We start from the raw sequence: 24,386 nt of genomic DNA, 5'->3' as shown, positions 1-24,386 counted from the left end.
ATTTCTGTCTAGACATGATGGACGGCGCAGCATCACGCATTGTGTCCATGTTACACCTTGTTTGTCAGCAGCACATGGTTACATTGGTTACACTGAGGCGCAAAAGCCCTTAATTAGTTTTAGTAAAAAGGTCTTGACTTTGTTCCTTAAGGTTACTATACTGCACCTTTGTTGTTATGGTAACAAGAATAAACGTGGTTAAAGTTGCGTGATGAACATTTACTTGTAACTAATGAAGTTCCTACAGGAACTTCCTGAATTTTCATCACAGCTGCTACAGCCCCCAGACGTTACCTAGTTATAACACATTACTGTGACTCGTAGAAACTTGCTAGCACAAAGACATATGGGGGACAATCACAGAATGGCAGCAGGAAGAGCCAACTTCTGTCCAAAGTAAACAAAAAAAAGGGGGGGAGGATGAGAGGGGGACTAATTTACATTTACTCGACTTACAAGTGAGGTACAAGGCAGCAGAAATCAAAGTCGTATGAGAAAAGTGTTCACAGTTCACGAGATGCAAGTGCGAGAAGGAGCAGAAAGGAAGTTTTTTTTTTTTTTTTTTTTTTTTTATAGATTGAAGTTCATAGGAAGATGCGGAAGACTTCTGTTTTCAGCAGTTTTTTGAATATTGGGAGAGAGTCTAATTCCTAATCTTTGCCGGTGACCTCTAATGCTTTATCTGTGGACAGTTGGTTTTAGGAGAACGTATCGGAGCTGGGTGCAGAAATAGCACCAGCCTGGTAATTCGTACAGTCAGATGTTATCATGCTACTGAAGCATCGAGTCACCAGTTTGTCATGTTTGAAATCTCTGTGTTGTTATTGGCGTCATTTTTTTAACCCACTTCATAATCATCCTCTAACCTTTATGTTTATGTTTGTAAACCTAAATCACATGCTGATCTTCAGATCCACATTCAAAGTGGACATTGGTACCAGAGTTAGGTTTGGTTTCTTAGTAATTGTAACCACGTCTTTCACTAACTTCAGCTTAGGCACCACTTTAAATAACAACATTACAAATATCAAATGATTCTAATTCCAAACTAGTCTGGAAAATCCCTATTGCATCTGAAAGCCATCTGGTTAGGAGCAGACCAGGTTTGGCCCATTACTGAATTGAAAACGTTCCTTTTCCTGGAAAACGAATGAGCCTGGAATTTAAACTCCTTATAGCAAAGGAGTTTAAGTGCTGTTCTGAAATAAATTACAGTCCTTTCATGATGGTGAAACTGCATTTCAGGACAACATTCTCATTTGAGAAGATTTCATGACATCTGGCCGAGCAATTTTGGGGAAACCCGACCAAAAGGCTCCTTCAGGAAGTCACCATAGAATCTGCCTCCCAGATGTTTGGAATGTCCTTGTTAAAGTCTTTAGGAATCTGGTTCACCACAGTGACAGAAAGGCTGCGAGACAGCTTCCCCTAAAAGACAAAAAGTCAGACCTAAAGCGAAAGACAAAAGGTGGACTCGCGCAGATGATCTCAGAATAGTGTCTGAACGGTTGCACACTAATCCTCAGCAGTGTAGTAGGGAAACTGAAACCCACTTCTCAGGTTTAAGTGATGGCCAGAGGACAGAACTGTGATGTACTTTTTATTCACCTCCATTTTCTCTTTCACCTTCTCCAACTTGAGGTTAGGGTTGAATGAGCGGTCAGAGATTCCAAGCCCACATTTAAGACTTTATTAATCCCCATAAAGAAAGTTCACATATACACCTGGATGCTTCCACAGTCCTTTGTCAACTCTGTGCTCTAAATTATTTTCCATCATATATTAAACTGCAAACAGATGAGCAGATGAGGTTTCTCACTGTTGCTCTCTGTGCAGTGGTTTCTCTATTGTCTGATATCATGCTAGCTTTCTTTATATTGCTTGTTCCAGTCTGGCTCATTCTCATAGGTCATAATTCAGCTTTGAAACTTCAGAAATTTGAATTCAAAATAGCACATTTGTGTGGGAGCAGGAGCCGCAGTAGCGTAGAAAAAAGCTAAATGCAGTCGCTAGCTCGAGCCCAGTAGCCAAAGATTGTATCTAAATCAAGTTCTGGTGATCTCTCAGCAGTTCCCCTCTTTCCCAAACAGCTGCTCCCTCTGCCAGCAGGACCTGAATCACATCAGCGAGAGGAGGACAGAGGATCAGTCCGTGATGCTGACTGATTTCTACTTTTTATTTATTTTTCATTCTTCTTAAACTTTGCTTAGTGATTATTGCCGGGACCTTTTTTATTCCATGTAGATTTTAACTCGGGAGATTCTGGGTATATGTGATTCTGCTGTTGTAGAACTGTTTTCATTTTTACTCAGTTGTCAGTGTGTTAGTTTTACCAAGCGAACGACATCTGTCCTGCAGTAAATCCTTCTTCATGAAGGTGAAATCCACCCGACTACTAACTGAATGCATTAGGGCAGAAAGGTGGTGTAAATGCTAAATTATTTAATAGATAACCTTTATGAAAACCTGTACTGTGAACCTGACTTTACATCAAGATTATACATTTATACATAGTAAAAACATTTTTTAAAAAGTGGCACATTGTAGCTTCAAGACCTTTTTATTCAGGACTGTTCCACATGAGGAGGAAGAGGGAGAGACGTGAGGGATCACGGAGAAGCTCCTCCCTGAGACAGAAGCCAAGTGAGACCACAGTGAGAGGTATCGAGCGTGAGACAATGACACAGGTCTCCCACAGATGGAGGAGTCTGTGATTAATGAAGTTCAAGCTGTGGAGATGTCTTACTGCAGATCCAGCCTCCCTAGTGCATCCTCCTCCTCCTCCTCCTCCTCCTCCTCTCCTGCCGTTCACATCTGTTATCATATAGCTCAACACAACTGTGCTCCCAGCCGGTCACTTTAGCCTCCCCCCTGTTTGGAAACCGCAGCAGCCTTGGAGCCTCTCATCACAATGCTCAACATCCTCCACCCGGGTTTAGTTTAGTTCTGCATCTGGGTGGCAACTGCTGCAGGTTTTAGCATCGACCTGACTGGATTAAACAGACATTTCTAAAGACAAAAGAAGCTTCTTCAGCACCTTTTTTTTTTTCTGTCCCTTGTGTGAAAGGTGTTGTAAATATCTTTGGGCTCTTTCCCACTGTTTTTGTTTTATGACCACAAGAAAGGAGCTGCTGACAGGAATTTTAAGTGGAAGCTGAGGTGCTTTCCGCAGATTGTTTAGCTGGACACTAGAGGCTAAAGCAGGGATGGACTTGATGTACTTTTGGCTCCTCACCACAACTTTGATGGTGATCCACCAGTATCAAGGTAAATCAGTCTTTGTCCTATAGTCAGGATTCAAATGAGGAGCAGAAATCCAAATTGTTTGCTGCTGTATAGCTGAGGTGCTGCTTTCTGCTCTATTATTTAGTTTAACTGCACAAGCTCAGAATAATCATTTATAGTAACGTCTGTTTTAGTTAAGTGTAGAGTATCTGATTCAAGCTTATAAAATTCATATTGTAAAATAAAAAAAACTATCTGTCATTTAAAATCCAAACCATTAGCCTTAATACATTACATACATTAAAACCCATTTTGTTATTCAGGACGTAATGATTCATCTTTGAACTGAGTTTTGAAGAATAGCTGTAGCTCCAGCATTAATGGCAGGTTTGGAGATCACAATTCAGACCCCTGTAACTATGAGTGACAGTGTAAGGTTATCAAACAAGTCAAAAGTATAATGAATCCATCTGCAGCTAAAACGTTTGGTTAAGATTTATACTTTTACTTTAACCTCCAGTCAGATAATAACAACTATCTACTGTCAACGTCTTACAATGTCTTTCAGCAGCTTATCTGCCAACATTCTTAGTTTTATCTTATCAGGTAGAACTTGTGAAATGATTTTTCTTTTTGCTAATGTCACCATGGCACATTTTTCTCAGTGAGATGGGTGTGTCCACGTGTCTACCGTCCAAAAACTGGCGAGCAGCGTGAGTGTGTGTTGTTAATTAGTCAGCTGCATTAATGAAATTCTCGGTTATATTTTCCCATTTTTGAAAATATTTTCCTTGCTGTTGTTGAGCTTCACACTTTGCATGGTTTCTCCCTTCTAATAATACACTGCACTAAAGTATGATGGAGATTTAATATTTCGGCATTAAAGCCGAAGGTTTTGACTTCGCTCGCATCTTGAATGTTTCATTTCAAACTCAAATGTGGTGCTGTACAGAGGCCACTTTGCCACACGCCATAAAAACCTAATATGTTACAGCTCAAGTGGCCGAATACAATGTTCTCACTGAAGTTTGAACAAACTCAATTAGATTTATTCGATCTGACCTGGTCCGTTTTTACATGTGTATATATGTATCTCATCTGTTGCTGTGCGACCACTGTCAGTACATTTGTTTTCAACACCAGCCCATCTCTGCAGGTTACCTGTCGCCATCATTCTGTGTCAGCACCTCACAGTCAGTGAAAATAAACATGCAGGGGCTAATGGAGAAATGGGACATTTGAATGCTTTGAACCACAAGAGGTTTATGTTCCAGCAAAAGTGGATGGAATGGACAGACTTTGACTGTTGCTAATAACTGTTTGATGTAATGGTATTTTGGAAAATGAAAATGTTGCTGACATTTTAGTCGAGTCTCTGCATCCATGGCAGCTTAGGACCTAATTATGTTGACACCATAGCTTCCCATGCATAGGTCTGTAGGCTGCAAACCCAAGCTGTAGTGGACTATACTGACATGTTGTTTTTTTAAATGTGCTATTCCCATGGTGCCACAGTCCTGCATGGTGCATGTAGTTTGTTCTCTTGCCCAGTTTAGTATTAATCAGATAAACTCTGAGTGCTGTGTTTGCAGAGTAGTTTGTCTGCACTTAGAGAACAGCAGCTGTGCTCAGCAGTTATCTGATGAAACACATTGCAACAAGGTACAAGTGAAATTAAATTATTACCATTCAAAAACCAGTATTTTGATTAAGGGATGAACCCACCTTAGGGTTCTTGGGACTTGTCTGTTGATACTGTGCTGTAGTAGTTTGCTTTCCACAACACAAGCTTCTGGCTGTCGAAGGTCCATCGGGCAGCTGTGTGGTTAGAAATCCAGCCTTGGGTGTAAACAAAAGACTGAACAAGCAGCAGGAGTCATTCCAACAATAACATGCTTCCTTACCAGTTTCCCTCTGGAGGACATGCCAGTGGTTAGTGGGGCCATGTTTGAAGTACTACCCCCACCGCAGTGTGAAACGACTGTGCATCAGCTAAACTCTAACTCAATTCATTAACATCTTAAGTTTTGGTTTGCAGTGATGCTGTACATTGCACAAACTGTGGTACATATTCATCAAATATCTTCTTTAGTCATGTTGAGTGAGGGTGTGTCTAAACAGTTAGTGACATATTGTGGTCAATGCGAAAATGACCAGTGAGTGTTGGTTTTTCAGTTGCATGTCTTTAGCCTGAAATATAGATTTGATTATGGAGATCAGCTCGTAGTGTTATCTGAAAAGAAATCTTCTCAAACTATTCTGTCACGTGGTAAATGCCACATCACAGGTATGAAAAGGTATAGAAGTAGAAAGTACAGTGACAGGATATGAGGCAGACTGACATGTCATCACAAGAGAGGTGAGTATCTGCAGAAGTTGAACGTGTCATTATGAAATAAGGCTTGTGGTTCACAGAATCCGCTCATTTTCTCACCTTCAACCCTTTGCTCTCTCGTTACTTTCAGAGGGAAGAGTTTTTACTGAAGTGAAACTGACATTCTTAAATGGCATTGAGCACGATGAATTTCCAAGCACATGTCACCTCCATCAACTTAAATATTTTGGTGTGTAGCCTTTGTTGGTGTAAGGACCTTAGAGGAATCTTCATGCCCCCTTCTGTCAACATCTCGACTCCCTTCCTTCTCTCCTTTCCTGGCTGTGACTGTCCACTGTCTGTACCTTTCTATTTCCATTGCTCTTCACTTCTTCACTGTGTGTGGAATTAGAATCACTGTGTTTCATCTCAGTTTGTTTTGCCTGTTTTGTGTTTGTCATGTGACATAGTCAAAGCAGAGCATCTGAAGCCTGTTAAGGTTTCCTGCAGAAAACAGTGCTTTTAAATTAGAGCGAACCAGAGGGTCTGTCTTACACTTAGGAGATTAAATAAAACCCAATGATCCATACAGTGTCCTTTCAGCTGGCTGAGCTTGTGGAAGCACATCCCTAAATGCGATATGTGAATCTTAGTACACTGACTTTTTAAAGAGAAAGACATTTTAATGTAACCAGGCTGTGTCTTCACAGGGTGGTTCCAGCAGAAGGCCATGTGGTTTTTCATGAAAGAAATTCTTTATTTAATTGCTGTATTAGCAGTAAATGAAACAATAAATCCAAACATGTTCACCCATTAATTACAATGGAAGCGACTCCTAAACATCTACGCTCTGCTAACTACTGTCGGTGTCTCTGCCTCAGTCAAGTGTCCTTAAACATATCAACGGAAAATGATAGATTAATAATATTCTTAAAGTCTTTTAAATGCACTTCAAAAAGTTGCAATACCAGTAACTGAATCTCTCCCCTGATCATTGTGTAGCTCAGCAACCTACCAGGTATGTTAACCACCCACTGAATGAAGAATTTTGAAATTGGAGCCAAGCTGTAAGAAATGCAACTTGCATAGTTTTTGTCCTCTGATATAAGGAGGATTCCTTCCAAAGCCAAAGGTCAGCATATTATTATCATAGTATGTATTTATGGTAAACATAACTACATCCACTGTGTGGAAGGTGTCTCAGTTTGAAGTGTGCACCACTGTTTTACTCTTATAAACCTTATTTATTACCTGAGACAGTTTTCTGTAAACCTTTTCTCTATTACAAAAAAAAAAAAAAAAACAAGTCCTGTGTTTCTTGTCAGAGTCTCTCAACAGCTTTGGGCTTGTTCCTTCAGGGGTCACTACAGCAGAACGTGTTCTACACGTTGATTTGGCTGGAGTTTTACACGGGATGAGCTTCCTGCCACAGCCCTGCTCATTTATCCAGGCTCAGGACCAGCACCAAGGTGACCATTGGTGGCTGGACAGGGGTCTGCAGCCTTCTGCATCCCAAACCAATGCTGTACCACTGAGCCCACCAGGCCTCCCAGTTATTATTCGTTTTCAATATAATTAAATGCTGGATGTGGAGAGTTGTGGTGGAAACCTCTGACAGATCAGAAAAGAGCAATGATTTCTGCTTGATTAGTAACTTGATTAACTTGCAGAGCCTCACTGAGCGTGGTTAAAAAGTGGGGCACAGCTGTATTGAAGCAGGGAGGGAGGACTGATACACAGTCACATCAGCACCAGCTCAAGTTGCTCACTGCAGCTTTGGTGTTTCTGTTACATGGTCAGTTATGTTGCTCATAGTTATGGTTCATTAGGCCACTTACTACCTACTACTAGGTTAGTAGGTTTATCACCAATACGTGTAGGAATTTGGCAACGTCTAGCAGCCGTACAAAAATATCACAGACTTAAGACGTGTTTGCATACGTTTCTTTAACCACACACCTAAAGTCACATAATCAATCAGCTACAGTCGGGACATGTTTTAAGCACAATGACAACAATTACTTTTGAGCTGTATCTTGGTCCTTTTCGTTTTGAAAAACATATCTAACCAACCAAATCTATATTTGGTGTGTTTATATTAGCTGCTACTTTTCATATTTCATGCAACTGCTCAATGTGTCTCGTGTAACCTCACTGAAGATCAGTCTCAAGATAAAGGGAAATGCTTTGCACCCAACAGGCCTGCTGGGGACCACGATCTAATGTTACTAAGGGTAACTAACCCAGTACTTCCCAAACGTTTCGGCACGGCTCCTTAAAACGTGAAGTACCTTCATGCCATCTCTTAACACCCAAGCTCAGAAGTTATTCTCAACTCTTTCTACTTTCCAGAGTTACCATCAAATTTTGGAGTGACAGCTGATATGAATAAAAAACATGCAAGAATAGTTGAATGGCAGTTTTGGCTTTGAAGCAGCACCACGTTCTGGTCACAATAAGACATTTTTATCAGTTAGAGTTTGTGTCATTCAGCTGAATTCTCTGGCCACTAGCAAATTGTGAAGAAGTGAACCTGATTTTGGTCACTATTAAGTTCGAGGTGCACCTCTTTAAAAGACTTTTTAATGTCCTCACTTCTCCCTCTGGAGGACAGAAATGCTTTCAACACTTTATCAGTTCCACTGGTGGTTAATGGTTTTCATTGACACATCTGACATTGTTGATTATATGGACTCAGTTCAGTCCAGTAAGATTGTTCTGGGGAATTCAGCTGGAGACATTGGACCTTGAAAAATCTCCAAATTAGGCTCAAGAGTTTACGTTGGCCTCAGCGCCTTTTATTACCTCCCATCAAACTTGAGTCCACCAAGGCTACAATATCACAGTGGAGCTGAAGTAATTGCTAGTGTATTTAAACTCGAGACCATTTTTTAACTGCTCACACATGTAGATGTTTGGCTTCAGCAGATCACACAGCAAATTTGTTCGTAAAACGCAGCTTTTTCATGTGATCCATCAAAAAAGTCATGGAGCTCAAATGGGTTTATGGGACAGTTTTTTTTCATCCAGTGAGAAAGTTCTTAAAGGAGATGGAAAATGATATGGAGCAGCTGTGTTGCTGGCCAAACAAAACAGGTCAGTTCAATATGGGTGCACACATACAAAAAACTGTGACAAACAGTGCAACTACCACAAACAAAGACACAAAAGGAAAAAATGCTAAGATATGTTAAATAAATGAATGAGTAGCAGATTTTTAAATCTACATTGGCGATAAAAAACCAAACAAATGCTGCTAAATCAATAGTTTTTGAGGGTCCTACCTGCGGTGACTCTTGCCAATTCAAATAGACATCTCATGGATTAGGAAGCTGATCCACTGGTATATTGGCAAATATTGTCAAACCCTGTGGAGCCAGGCAGTCTCTCTCATAACAGGGCAAGAAATTAAAATTTGGGTTGGCAGCCTCCAAACAGTGTCGGAGCAGGAGAAGGGGTTTGGCCAATATCCAGCATTTGCATGTGTACACAAAGAATGCGAGGTTATGGGTTCAGGCAACACGAACACTAACATATTAATAAAAGTGTTTACTCCCCTGAAGTATGTTTTATAGACTAATGAAAGGAAACAATAAAATGCTGGTATTCAGCACACGGTCAGATTCCGTGTTCGCTCTGGTACAATAGGTTTGCATATGTCCAGGATGGAGTTACTGTATGTGAAACTTAAAAAAGTGTCATGGCAGCTGTTGCAACACAGGCCAAAGACTGTTGTTAAATCTGTAAATGTCAGTAGATTGTTACGAAATGATCTCAGTTCCTTTTTCTGTGGCTTTCTGTAACTAGAGGATCAGCATCGGTATATGTGGATTCTTTTTGTTTGTCATCCATTAACAGGCCATGAATATGAAGTTAAGGGTCTGTGGTGTTCGTTCTAACATCTTTGTTCTCTGCGTTGGTGCTGTCACATCTGCTGAAAACCACTGTCTGAACCACTACGAGTGTGGCAACAGGGAAACTAGTTATTGATCTGAATGATGAATTCTGCTAAGCTTTCTATTCACACTGTGAACATTGTGGTCTGTTTTTGGTGGACAGTGGACATGTGCTGTTAGTCATTTTGTAAGTGAGCAGTGTGTTTGGGTCTCAATTAGAATTTAACAAGGACTTGCTGAGATGCACAGAACTGAACTGCACATGTATCTTCTACTCTGGGAAACAGTAATTGTAAACTAAAAACTGGAAAATGTAGGTTTGTTCAGCTGCTAACAACTGGCATCATTTGATGCCATAAACAATGTGCATTGTTACATTCACTGCCTTTACTTGCTATTGTAGGTTTGTCCTAAGAAGTTTTAGGCATTAAGTGGCTCTTGGGGGCCTGAGCTCTGCTTAGGGCTTAAATTTACTTAAGCCTGGTTTGTCTTCACTTTAAATCACCGGAAGCCTTGTTTACTGTAACTTGTGGTTAAGTGCTGACCGTTTAAAATGAGCAAATTCATCTGAAGATGCATAAGGACATCGAGGTGAAATCAGTTTAAATGTGTCTGCTCCTTTGAACAATACTATAGGATATTTTTTATTTAAAGAAATTATAAAAGCAAAATTCACTACACACTTAAAATGCCATGTTTCTTGACACAGGTTGAATCGTGTAGAATCATGCAAACATGCACTTACCTGCCAGAGGTTGCCTGCACATGAGGTCATAGAGGTCATGTGCTGTTGCATTGAAGCCTATGAAAACAATGACAGGCTGCGGACACAAGTTTTTCATTTATGAAAAATGTGTTGAGTTATTATCTGCTGCATGTGTGAAGACTCGGGTGAAATGGAAGTGATTTGAGCAGCTGGCTCAGAGGTTTATGGCTTACTGTGCGATGTAGGTGCTGTGGCAGAAGGTTTTTGGTTCTGACTCTCCATACAGAGGTTTCCTGTGTACAATCATTTCCACTGATCAAAGCTTATTATTCTCCGTAATGATGAAAGCAGCTGATCTCCAAGCATCATTGGAACAACAGTGGCAACATGGAAACCAAGAAAAAGACAGCAAGCTTGGACAAAGGTAGAAAAACAGCACTTCGGACTGTTTATCACTTTCTCACCTTGAATTATAAACTGTCCATTGGATGTGCTGACAGCTGAGAATTATGACTATCTGATGAATGAGGGTTGACTGGTGCTGTTGTAGGAGTGATTCACACCACCTGCTCCACCACTGCATTCCATCCATCAGTTCATGTCATGACGTGGGATGGAAGGATGAGCTAAACACCGTTTGATCTATGGAATCTCATAAATCTCAGATGACTACACTAAGAAACTCTACCAAGCACACAGCTGGCTGCAGTATTAAACATCTAAGAGGGGAGGGGAGGTTGAAACGCACGTACCTTAATTTGATTTGGACATCCTTATTTTGTCCGTTTGTACTCAAGATGATTGGTCTAAAGGTGCCGTTTGACAAATATCCATTGTCTAAACGACTCCTCCTGTTTAGGGACGTGTGTCACTCAGACTCCAGTTCTCACATACACTCGCTCCAGACACAGTCAGGAGAGTTTCGGGATTCCAGTGCACGTGTGAATGAGACTTTAAGGGTCACCTTGTGTTTTACCTGGGAAAAAGGAATAAATTACAGACTGACAGTCACCAGACCTTAACCCAACTGAATGTGGATTTACCTGCTGCAGAGGAGACTAAATGATGAAACTCCGCTTACCAAATGGCAACAGAAGGAGCTGAGGTAAAAGTCTGGAAGTAATGTCAGTGAGTTACAGGCTTATTAATAACAACAGATTTACAACCAAATATTACATTTATGTTACTCTGCTAAAAGGTAAAAAGTCTAAGTTTATTACACAGAAATAACAGATTAATTATAAATTAGGATGCAGAATCCCTGCACAGCCATCAGGAGCAGCCTTGGTGCAGGTCCCGAGCCCGGATAAAATAAAATAGGAGGTTTGCGACAGGAAGAGAATCCAGCGTAAAAACTGACAAACACGTTCCGCTGTGGTGACACCTGAAGGGACAAGCCGGGAGCCGGTGATCTTATTCCTGTAACATAGACGTGGAACAACTCAGAGTTAGAACAAGCAGAGGAAACATCACTTAATCGTTTTCTCACGCGTCTGTGTGTGTGTGTGTGTGTGTGACATTCCCATTCCTAATGGATTAAACCTACAGCTCCTCAGCATCAGCACAAAACACCTTAGTTCAGCCCAGTTTTGGTTGGCAGTGAACTTGCAAACCATTACGAAGCTTGTTTGCTTTCTGTGTATTTTTACTGCAAGACAAACTCCAGATGAGGAAACAGTGTAACTCTGTCTTCTGATACCTGAGAATTTTGTTTTCACACTGAACAGTAAATTTGTACTTCAACCTGCTTTACTGTCTCTTACTTATTGTTAATCTAATAAACACAGACTTAAACTGTGAAAAGGGCCCAAATGTTTTATAAATCATTTTTCTTATCTTCAAATACACAGTTGTTTTTCTTTACTTTGAACATTCCTGCTTTATCAAATTCCCTAACCATCAAGTCTCAAGTGTGTTCCCCCCCAAAAAACTAAAGAAATCTGTGATGTTTTCTCCTCCCAGAGGTCACGAGGCCAAACCTCAAGCTGGTAATTGTGCTGATACTTTAGGGATCAATGTCTGAAGTTTCACACAGACTTTTCACCAGAATATGAGAAAATCTGTTCTTACTCATGACATATTTTTTCTTAAAATGTTTGTCTGTGTTTGTTTTGGATGTTATGAATCAGCAAGAGATCACGTCTCTTGTTCAGGGATACAAACAAAATGTAAATTAAAATTTTTTCTGGGTCTCTAAATGTCTGCTAGTGACACAAGTGGTCAAAAGTAGCTGTATTAGCTGTAAGTAGCTGTAAGTCTTTACATTCTTAAATACATCTTGTTTCTTTCAAAGTAAAGTAACTAAAGAGTCTAACAATAACCAGGTTTAAAGATAGAGAAAACTTCTCATTGATCATCTTTTTGTATGATGCTGGACTGATGTGAGGTTGGCAGAGAGCTGCTTCACTGACAGATTAGTTTGTCTGGCTTTGGGACAAAGGTGACGACTGAGGCCAGACCTCCAACAGGTGTCTCTGTAATCTGCAGAAGCAGCTCGGGGCTGTGTGGTGATTTTGGCATTGGTGGCTACTGATAGAAATACATGAGGGTCTTTGACCATTAGGTTTGTTGGTAATACTCCAGATGAGCAAGCTGACATCTTGAAAGGACCTGAAGTCAAACCTTAAACACGATAAAACCATGTGGAAACATGATGCACAAGGGACATTTCTGTTTTCTGTATTTATAGGAGGGAGGTTAAATTCTCCTTAAATTAAATTTAATTCATTAAAATAAATGCTCCACACACCTCTGATGGTTTGTCTCCTCACTGAAAGTGGAGTAAAGGAGGCCAACTGGGTGCTGCACTGCTCTTATTATTACAATATGCTGGGAGTTCTCACTCTGTATGTGTTGCGTTTGAACTTGATGATTGACTACATGATGCTGTTCTACCTGATTAATTGCTGGAAACAAAAAGCAAACATCCAAGGTGTCCAAATTCAGTTCAGCATAACATACTGTAGCTCTCATTGATGTCAGAGCTGCTATGTGAGCATCTTGGCCAGAAAGGTTCCTTTTACATGAATAACAATGTTAAATACTCCAGTACAAAAAAGAACAGACATGTACCATTTATGGTAAAACACGAGTTGTTATTTTGTGCCTGTATGTAAATTGTGTAAATTAGATGCCCAGATATTCACCCGTGTGCTCTGAGAGCAGGATCAAAGGATCACTGTGTCCTTAATGTGACTATGCTGCTTTATTATGCAAGCGTGTGGGAGTCATATCATTTCTGCTTTTGCTGTGGCTGCTGTGCAGTAAACGGGGCAGAAACAGGCAGCTGTTCGGCCTGTGAGGTGCCGGACAAAAGGGAAAATCAAGGACAGGGCTAATTTCTAAGGTAAAAGCACATCTGGCACATCAGCTGTCAGATGTCAGGATGTGCTGACCCAGACTGTGAATAAGGTCAGTTTAGCTTTTGTGATGCAGATATGACATTACGGTCTAAACAGTCACACACGTTGTCCTGAATGCTAATGTCACGGTCGGGACATGATTAAAGGTGCCAAACACTGGGTGAGCATCCTATAGAATCTAGTATCCAGGTTTGGACCCATCAGTCGGGATCAAAATTGTGCTGATCATGTTTTAGGTAGTTTTTCTAACGCACATGTACAGAGGTGGGACAGACCGTTCTACAGCCATCACAGGTGTAAAGTGTCCACTCGTCTTTCACTGCTTTGTGTTTCTGTCAATCGCCGTGCTACAGCTTATAGCTAGCATGAGGCCCAGAATCTGCTTTCACACACACACACTCACAGACCGATGGTGGTGGGTGACATGCAAGGTGCTCACCTGACCCACCAACTAGCCACGGACGCCTCAAAATGCAGACTCTGCAGGTGTGTTGTCTAGTAGATACACGTTTGCTTTAATCATAATCTGAATTAACCTCAAAATAAAAAGCTCCCTCTGAAATGATGCTTGAAATGCAGCAAGAGAAGCTCTTTAACTATAAGCAACATAACACTTGATGTGCAGTAAAAGTGGCTGAGTTGAGTTGAGTTTGAGCTTTTAGTGACGGCTGACAGTGATGATGTTTAGCAGTGTATTGTGTTTCATGGATCAATTTCAATCTAGTAATTGGCACACAAGCTATAACTGAGTAATTTGGTGGAGTGAGTCATGATGATTAGAAATGAATGAATTAGGAATATTAGCATTACAACAATGGAAATATTACAATTGTATTACTTAAGTGCCTCCATCCATCTCTACTTTGCAGCGTCTGCCTACTCTGTTACAAGTGCCGCAGTGGAGGAGGGCCCCCTGGTGCAGCTCCGTCACACACCCCACCGGCGAGAGAAGCGCTGCTCGTGCGAGAACCAGAAAGACAAAGAGTGTATTTTTTTCTGCCACATTGGAATCGTCTGGGTCAACAGCCCGAGGTGAGTTTGCCGTCAGTAACAGAAGAAAATTAAACATTAGGAGTTTGTCTGAATGGAGCAGCAGAACATTGCGATACAATTTACAGCAGTAGAATGTGGAACTAAAACACAGCAAAGATGAGGAGCAGTCCGTAACCTTTCTACAACCTCAGAGGGAGGCTCAGTATTATGTTTGCAGCAGTAGCTGGGAGGACTTTGACTGAGTATGGGAGGCATTCAAACAGCAGCTCCAGTCCAAAGCAAAGACAAATGATTCAGTGTGTTACCACACTGCTGAGGTTTGTACTAGAATTATCTGTACCTATTCTGATGCACAAAGATGGTGCTGTACGGTTTTGTCATGGTACCTATATTTTCAGTAAACGTACTCAAATATAATAATATCCTCTAAATGAAAAACCTGACACACATTCTTTGGCTTCTACATGTTCGGTCTCAAAGAAAACCATTGAAAATAAATAAAAATGCTGTGTTTGGCCTCACAGAGCGTATAGACTGATAAAATCTGAAATGGACACAGATGTGTCTGTTTGAACTACATTAGGATGTTTGCATAGCTGAATGTAGTCACACATACACAGTGACTGTATACGGTTTAAAGTCCAACATTTCAGGAGGAGGTTCTCAGCTGGCAAAGTTTGGGAGTAAATATTTTCTCAATCGTGTTGTTTGTGGCTTTAATTGAGTCACATTTGCAAAAAGATCTGGCTGAAGGTTGATGATGAAGTCTCTATAGATGATATGACAGTAACAACAAGGTCATATATTGAAGACAATTTGCTGGAGGAAGCTGGTTATAAATGAAAAAGGATGTTCATGCCACCAAGTCCAGAAGCCTTGGCTAAAAAAGGGGCTTGAGTCACAGACTCAAGCCCCTTTTGTTCCCAAAGAAACCTTAGAAAATGATTTGATCCCTCCCCCAAGAACCCAGCAAGCACCTGGAAAACATTGTTCAAAGCTAAAAGTTAGATTCAGAGGGTGGACAAGACCTGCCTTTCGGGGGATTTCAAAGAGGGAGCGTACCTGCTGGGGTCCTGCTTGGGCTCTTGGCCCCTGATAAGGGTCAGAAACTCATGACCTTCAGTTATTTTACCCTCGACACTGCAGACTACCAGGTGACTCCATGAGTAAGACTCCTGCAGAGCTGTGAAGATGACAAAGAATCATATTATCCAGGTGTTAGGAAGCAACTTGGGTGTGAATTCACCTATAAAATCTTCTCACAATCTTTCTTTAACCTGAACCAAGTGCTGCGGGAGTCTCCACCCAAACATAGAAACATCTAGTCCACTGGATGTTTTCATGTTCCTTCCTGTTTTCATTGCTTCAACATCTTCTCCTCAAGGTAACAGGAGATAGAATCCTGTTGCAGTTGCTTTCCCCATAACAATGTGGTAATGAAAGAGTATCTTTGAATTTGATAATCCTTTTGTAAATCAAATCATTTGGTCACGGTCTTGGTTTTAACTTGCTTTTTTCTTTCTGTTTCTATTTAAAAACGTCCCTGTAAAGATGATTGGCATCCGTCTTAACGCCAAAGTTCCAAACCATCAGCACATAACATATATTGAAGAACATCTCGTGTCACCGTCTGCTCGTCACACTTTCCCAAGACTTGCCAGCAGCTCCCAGAGATTTTCTCTGGACCCTCCCAAAACATTCCTGACAGTCCTACAAACAAACAGTTTGAGTCCAAAAACAGGCCTCTGCTGTGGGTCCGCATGCCCACAGTCGCACCCACCCGCTCTCATATTGCATCCACAGCAAGGGCTTCCTTCAGTCGCTGCTCATCTGGAACAGAGTGGACTCTGTGGGGTGCGGCACAGTGGAGCTGGGGCTTCAGGAGCTAAAACACATTTCACACGGTGTGAAGGCCCATTATGGGAAAAAGAATACGTTTTTGGATCTGTGGCGTGACATTTGTGTGCTTTGTAAATGTTACAGCAGAAGATTGTGGTCCCCAGAGGTTGCCATGTTTTCTGTAGCTTTATTGTTTGGATATGGATCACGGTGAAAAAGGTCCTGTAAAATGAGTCCATATGTTGTTTAACATACAACAAATGTGTTTTCACTGTGACTGTCCCACAGGTTTATGATTGGAACCATGATGATGAAGGGTGTGCATGCTAAATTGGACACCGTTGTTTAGTGCCTCCATCTCTTTTTGTGACACCCCACCACAGGGACACAAGAGCAGCTCCCCCTGAAACACGTCAGACAGTTCGGACAAATCAACAAAATGGTCGTTCAGGGTGAAAGTTGGAAAATCCCAGAACACAAACCTCATCAGTTGACTTTGTAGTTCAGCTGTTCATATTTTGAAGTTGCTTTGACTCAAATAGGCACCAGACACACAGCTCCTCCACAATTGGTAGCAATTAACTTCATTTTAGTTCAGTATGCACAAGCAACGAGCAGCAGTTAGATGTGGTGTAGCTAATAAGAAAGCAAACCGTTCTTAAAGAAGGGTAATTTCTGCCATCTTTCCTCCTGCTGTTTCTAAATAGCCCATTTTAAGCCTTCAACATGAACCCAGTGAGGAGACCACAAAGAGTCTCAATTTACTGTGGTTGGACCCTGATCTGCCCAAAGCCAGTTAACTTCTCACAGCCGTCTCCCATTTCTCTCTCAGATTCCGTTTGGAAGCCCACCTTACTTTAAATATTTCTAAATTAAGGGGATTTGTAATCATTTCTTTTAGTGCTGTCCAACATGAACGTTAGATGACACCGCTCCTTCAAATTACTAGTTATTTCAGCATCTTTAGCAAACCTGTGTGATTATGCCTCATTAAATGTAGCCTGTTCCTTAAGGTCACACAGTTCTGTAGGTTTTGTTTTTTTCATGTCACAGCGATAACACATTTGAATTAAATTAACTTGAGGGAAAAAGAGGCGCAAAAATAGCTTCCAGAGATTATCCAAAAACCGCTGCTGCAGCAGTTCAACCCTCTCACTAAGTCTCAGATTGTTAATTTAGTCTAAACATAGCACGGTGATAAAGTCTTCCTGCCTTCATCATAAAGACATTTTTAAACGGCAGTGGCGGTGCCCACCACGACTAACTATACCGCGAAACCCTCTGGGGAAAGGAAGCTCCTGAGTCTTGTTTTCTTCTGCCGCACTTCCTGCTATAATAGCACCTTCATTTAAATATGTGAACCGTCTTAACACAGCGAGTTTTGACTGCTTTGGTTAAATTTTAGCTTCCAAATATCACGTGTTTAGTATTAGAATTTTCTACGCAAACCTTGGCTGCCAGGAAAATGTCCGTCTTTGAAGCGATGCTTTTTCAAAAACACAACAGGGTCTAGAACGGCTATGGCTGCTGTTCTTATCTATTTATTTAGTGCTGTTATCTGGTAGAACCGGGGCCATTTCTCGAGGAAACAAGCAGCCTGTCTTCACTGTTGAACCGTAACAAAATTACATTTTATTACACAAACTGTAAAGCATAAGGTGTTAAATGTGATGTACAGAAGCAGATACAGTCAATTCTGTTTTGCCAAATTATCTCAAGATAAGAAAATTAACCTTTTATCACAAGAGAACAGCATTTATGGCCGTTCTCAGCTTCCATATATATGTAGTACCCCTCTGTAACCAAAACCGTTCTGATCCATCAAGACGGGGACTCCACAAGACTTCTAAAAGTGTCCTCTGGTATCTGGGATTAAGGAGTTCTTTCTATTCTCTAAGTCCTGTGGATTGTAGTGTCCATGCATCAGACTTGGTTTTCCAGCATATTTCACACATGTTAAATTGTACTGAGATCGGGGGGATGTAGAAGCTAAAATAAAACCTTGAGCTTTAAACCAAATTATTGTCCTGTTGAAAGAAGTCACTGCCATCAGGCACTATCAGGAAATGTTGCCATGTTTAGGTGGTTTGTGTCAAAGTTACACCAAGGTGAGAACCAGGACCAAGGTTACCCAGCAGAACATTGCCCAGAGATCACAATACCTCTGCTAGCTTGCCAGCGTTATTCCGCTAGTGTTCCAAAGACAGACTAATGGACATTCTCAATCCTCCTCCAGGACAAAAATCACTTCCATAGACACATCAAGGCAGCATAAAGCCATCATCTCATTTTTCAGCAAGATTATTTTAAACACACAATCACAGTGTCCCGCAATGCTACGAAGCAGTTTTTCAAGATTGCAACGTGGTTTTAGCCTGTTCACAATGTCCAGTTTGTCTCTTGTTGAAGACCTTAATGAAATTGTCGGTTTGGGAAGTTTACAAAAAAAAAAATTCCCAGTGGAAGATGGATGTGTGGAGGAGGCCAGTTTAGAGGCAGTTTTATAAGCTGACAAACAGGAGTATAGTGACTCCTTAAGGTGTGGTGGACGGGGGTGTTGGGAGTCTTATCCTCCAGTGGACTATGTGACAATCTTCCCGTAACATCCAGCCATGATTCATTTTTGGCTTTTATTTTTATGTAATTTTTTTTAATTCTTTAAAAATTGGCACTTCATCTTGCCTGTAATCCAAGGTTGTTGAGAATCATCCAGTATCAGTGTGTGGTGATCGGGTTGAACAGGACACAGTGTAAATCACAGCTTTACGTGAGTTCAATAGTCCGGTGGGATCTGGGTGCAGTTCAGCCTTAATTAATCAAGCAACCTTTCGGATCACTTGGATTGATTGATTCCTGTAGCTGAGGAGGGATCTCTCCCATCCTTGGACAAATAACAACACAAAAGTTAAGAGAATGTAGGGAGGAAATGATCCAGCACAAGTGAGCAGACAGAAGCTAGTAGTGTGTTGACAGCAGAGGAAGACTGAGAGATGAAAGGGTCAAATTTTATCATCAGCCGCAAAGTGGAAATAGGCTCCAGATGTGTTGCTATTGGATTGAAAAAGAAAAGAAAAAACAGCTTCTGGGCAATGTGATTACAGTGAAATGATTTATCACATACAACTGGACTGAAATCTGTTCAGTCAACTGCTCGTTCACAAATGATGGATTTTCATAAAATAAAACTGAAACCTGTTTTATTCTAAAAGGAGTTTTAACATGACTGCAGTGCTGCTAAGCCATTAGCATCTGCTGGCAGTTCTCCCTGTGGTGGAGTTAACTGCACCGTTTACCCAGCAGTGGATAAACCTCTAACCTCCAGCCAGCAAAGAGCTCTTTCAGCGGTCACTCTGGCTCCAGATGGGTCGGCACCATGGTGATTCACTGTGGCCACACAGCAGGAAAACAATCTCCTGCGTTTGTGGTGAGCTTTCGTGTAGGCGAATGTAGGTGGAGGGATTTCACTTGGATGATGGTCGATCGCAGGTGTCTGGATGTAGCCTTCACTCTGAGAACATTTTCCAAGTCCTGCTAGTTGCTACTCCTCTGTGTTCAGGTACCGCGGAGCTCCTTCTGCTACGTTCTCTTACTGCCTTAAGGCTGATTAGGGTTTGGTACAAAGGCTGAAGTGAGTGTTCCAGCCTGGCTGAGGTGGTGGGGCAACATGACAAACCTGGGAGCTCTGTACTAAGTGTGCATGTAGGTCTGTTGGGTTACTATTACCCAAGCTTATTAAAAGAAATCCCAGTGCTGAGCTCAGGAACTTCAAAAAGCCTCAATGACCATGCAAACAACTGTTGTGGACAGTTGTTTCCCCGGTGAACAAAACCCCTTTACGACAGTTTCTTTGAGAAGATCAGTGTCTCTATGTCAGTTAACATTCAAGAAAGTTTAGACCAAGATCTAAACCACTGATAAATCTCAAACCACATTAGACAGACGGGAAACCTTTTTAAACCCTATAGAGCTTTGGAGCAACATTCTGTAGACAGATGTGTTACAAGAAGAAACATGAAGCTTGGTGTAGGTGGTGTTGTGCCGAGGCTGAAACGGGACTTGGGAAGTGTTTAGGGCCATTTACCTGCTCGGATTCAGCCAGAAGCTTCAACACTCACTGGACAGTGCTTCACTGTGCAGATAGATGTACCATAAGAGCCTTGATGGAGGTCATCAGGTTCAGCCAAATCCTACCAGCACCTGCTGCATCGACACTCTGAAAAGCACAGCCTTTTGTTTCCATTAACAGGGTGAGAGGACGTGAGTTTGAAAGTTTGAAAGTGGTTTTATTTGTGTCTTATCAGCCACGTGGTTCCCTATGGATTTGGTTCAGTGCGATTCAGAAGGGAGCTGGGCCGCTGCAGCTGCACAGACATGCAGGACGACGAGTGTTCAAGGTTTTGCTCCGTCCAGACTCGAACACTGTAAGATAAAACACACACACTCACAAACATGCTGAGATCAGCGATACGAAATAAAAAGCCCTTTTCTCTAACAAATTGTTTTTCCTCAGACGGGACAACGCTGTGCTGAAGACGTACAGAGCTGCATTCTGGGAGAAAAGGAGCCGGCATGCACTCAAACGTCAGACCTGAGAGAGAGGACGTGCCACAATAACAGCAGCTCTTCCTTTATGCATCACAAACACCAACACGAACCCTTTTGTTCTGCTGCTTTGATGGTGGCTCCACATGTACAGTGTCTTTTTGTAAATGTAATCGAGGAAGGTTTTAGGACAGGAGGACTGAGAGCGGGAGTTCCCCCCCCCGACACTTTAGGGAGTCGGGGAGTTGATCCTGTGACCTTCCTGTTATCAGATGATCTCATCCATCAGCTATGGAAAACATTTCAGCTGAGCTTAATGGGCGAGAGAACACAGATATTTATAACTTTTTTGGTATTTTAATGGTAAATTCTCCCTCGGTCAGCTGCAGCTCTGGTGGCCTGAAAACCTTCAAGTTAGAAGAGTAAGATGGAACGTTTGCAGAGTTTGAAGCTTGTTTGATGAAGGTGAAAAAACACTGCATCCAAACCCCATTTTTGGTGCAAATATTAGGGTCATAAAATCTGTGATTTGAAAAGTAGTTTTGATAACAAACGTCATAATACTGTGTAATAAGAAAGTTGTAATATTATAAAAAATGTAGTAATGGTCGTAAGAATAAGTCATCTTCATAATTAAAGTTAAATATCGATGGGGAGAAATATGACCATATGAATAAAGTTATGGACACTACCGCTAATAACTTTATTGTTTGTTAATAAAACATGTAGTTAGATTGAAGCGTGTTTTATGACTTTCTTATAGAACATTTACATGTACAGTTACTATTCAAGTTTTACTCCGATTTTGTCATTTTCCACCTATTTCTGGATTATTAAAAATATGAAATGTGTGATTTATATTTTCATGTAATATTTCAGCTTTAGCTTAAAGAACAATTTTCATGTAAAGTTACAGCTTTATATTTTCACCTGCGTTACATATTCTATATTTTTCTCTCTTCAGCCACAAAATCTCAGATATATTCATAGCAGCAGCATGTTGACTCATAACAAGTGCAGTGTTCCCACTAACATCTGTTGGGACGCTGCGTTGAAAGGCAGCAGGCTTTGCACTGTTAATCCCCATCTCAAGTAGGTTTCATGTCTCTGCAGAAGTTACAGAAATGAGATGAACATTTGGTAAAAGCTTTAGAAAATTGCAGAAAAATCTAAACTCATAGACAGTCTATTAAAACTGGGACATAATGTCCAGGTTGCATCAGTTGTGAGGTTTTCAGACACTGCGTCCTGTAGATGTGCCGGTCGTCCTGTTCTGAATGTGAATAATAGTCGTAAGAATCTAAATAATAAGAAATGTGTCTCACGACATCTAAAGATGTAGATTGTTTATATTTTCACATGAATGCAGATTCATTTCTATCTTTTCACCTTCATTTATTCCAACATGTCCATGTCCCAGAACATGACACAGATGCGGGACTGTAAACGACAGCTTTGTTTCCTGGACACTGAAGTTTACTCATAGTGTGTATAATTCCTCTGTTTCAATATGTGGAGCTCTCAGCAGTAAACCTCGGATGTTTGAGTGGAGGAAACAGGAAGTGCCTCATTCTCACTTTTGATGTGATGTAAGCTGCTCTTATGTCAGACAATAAAAGCAACAAAACTTAAAAGACAGTTTTAATTCTGAGCAAAACGTTGTCTCCCTCTTCACCAGCTGCTTCTGTGACCACTAGGTGGCAGAGAAACTCCTCAAACATCGAAATCTACAAGTTTTATTGTGGCAAGCATCACATTTATTTGACTTACCTCAGCTAAGTTTATCACATTTTGTCCAGATGACAGAAGAGTAGTGTGTAAAAGCGTTGAAGGATATGATGGAGGCTTCCAGAATAAAAGAGAAGCCTGGATAGAGGGTAATGTGATCACAGAAAAATGGTGCTTAAACAATTGTGAACCACTTGAAATTGTCTTTGCCCAAATCATGAACAGATTTTCACAAGAGAACCAAATTAAATAAAAGAGACATTTATTTTCTAAGGAAAATGATCCAATCCTGCATAAGTGTGTCAAAAGTATGTGAACCTCCAGGTTATTTGAAGGGGAAATCAGAGTCAATGTGACAACAGTCAGGTGAGTCTGGGGGGGTCCTGCCTTATTTAAATAAAGTCAGGTGACCTTAGAAGAACAGTTGATAGTCATCAGACTGTAAAGGGTTATAGAAGAGTTTGGACTCCAGCAGCCAACAGTCAGGGAGATCATGTACAAATGGAGAATATTTACTGTGAACCTCCTCAAGAGCGGTCGACCAACAAAGACACCAGCAAGAGCGATGGGTGGAATTATTAGTCTGATTGGTTTCCTTTAATCCAGGTTTCGAATTTGTGTGTAAATCTGACCTACAGTTCGCAATTATGTATTAGAATGTATTAGAATTATGTACAAAATGTATTAGAGCATAGTTTACGTCCTGCCAACACCTGCAGGTACCGTTCTCCTTTATTAAGCACAGTCTCGCTACAGTTGCTGAAAGTTTCCAGGTTTACAAATTGTAGAAAGTGAATATAATCTGAGGCTTTGCAGAATCTTGTCTATTACAACAACAAATTACTGAAAACTCTTTGATTCCAGTCATGATCCCACAGTTTTATTCCGAATGTGCACTACAGTCATTTTCCACACACTCACATTTCCATGTGGATTTGTACCACATGGCTTCTGCTGTCCTCTCTGAATCGGAGCTGTACACAACATAAAGCACTGAACTAGCAATAGAAAAATCAAAATCTTAGAAATGTTCTAATTCTCCCAGTTGAGCTGCTGTTCTGAACAGGTTTAACACCAACACTCAGTTGAATATCATCAGCAAACATGTTGACAGCAGGATAAAGACAGATGTTGACAGGCTTTGATTCTGGGTTGTTTGCTTTAAAACAGTCTCTCGTTTCTAATAATGACTTTCTGAATTTAACTTTCATCAGACTCGTTTGTTTTAAAGCCACAAGCTCAGTCACTCGCTAAGAATGTAACACACTCATCAGTGAGACATGTTTCCATCTCCTTTGTGCTGTTTTGTGTTACTCTGCACTCACACAACAGGGATGTTCAACAAAAGCTGCAGTGCAGACGTCCTCGTTCTGAAGCTGAAGGGGTTTAAGCTGCTGCCAAAAAGTTCGGCTCCAGAATAAGCAGTAAAACCTCGGACAGGACGGTTTGTGTGTGTCCCTGCTGTGACAGTCACTGATTGATATTTCTCTTCAGTAAAACAACATCTGTCCATGTTTTCCTCCTGGAGAGCAGCAGGTGACCCTTTCATTGGGTTTTATTTCTCCTGATGTCTGCACACATGGTGGCAAAGCTCCACATGTTGAGCACCGGCCTTTAGCTTCATGTACGTTTGTAGAATCTTAAAGATTTAAACATTAAAAACAATGTCTCCTCTCATGTTGGTGAATAGTAAAGTCATGTCACGTGTTTGAAGCAGCTCCTGTTTTCACATGTTTGCAGCGTCCAGCATTTTTCTTTCATGCTGACATTTGGAAAAACCC

At 41.0% G+C, this 24,386-nt stretch overlaps 1 protein-coding gene across 1 annotated transcript; it reads left to right on the top strand.

Annotated features, from left to right (window-relative positions):
* Positions 1–2,645: 2,645 nt before the first annotated feature.
* si:ch211-202p1.5 (uncharacterized protein LOC103909337 homolog) lies at positions 2,646–22,773 on the top strand. The gene is made up of 4 exons (XM_067482054.1): positions 2,646–3,267; positions 14,373–14,535; positions 20,637–20,756; positions 20,846–22,773. The coding sequence occupies exons 1-4, from the start codon at positions 3,207–3,209 to the stop codon at positions 20,925–20,927; spliced, it is 426 nt and encodes a 141-aa protein (XP_067338155.1). The 5' UTR covers positions 2,646–3,206; the 3' UTR covers positions 20,928–22,773.
* The last annotated feature ends 1,613 nt before the right edge of the window (positions 22,774–24,386 follow it).

This window comes from Channa argus, chromosome 17 (assembly GCF_033026475.1).
Source record: "Channa argus isolate prfri chromosome 17, Channa argus male v1.0, whole genome shotgun sequence".
Lineage (NCBI taxonomy): Eukaryota > Metazoa > Chordata > Actinopteri > Anabantiformes > Channidae > Channa > Channa argus.
The sequence above is the reverse complement of the archived record's forward strand: the minus strand, read 5'-3'. Positions and strand labels throughout refer to the sequence as shown.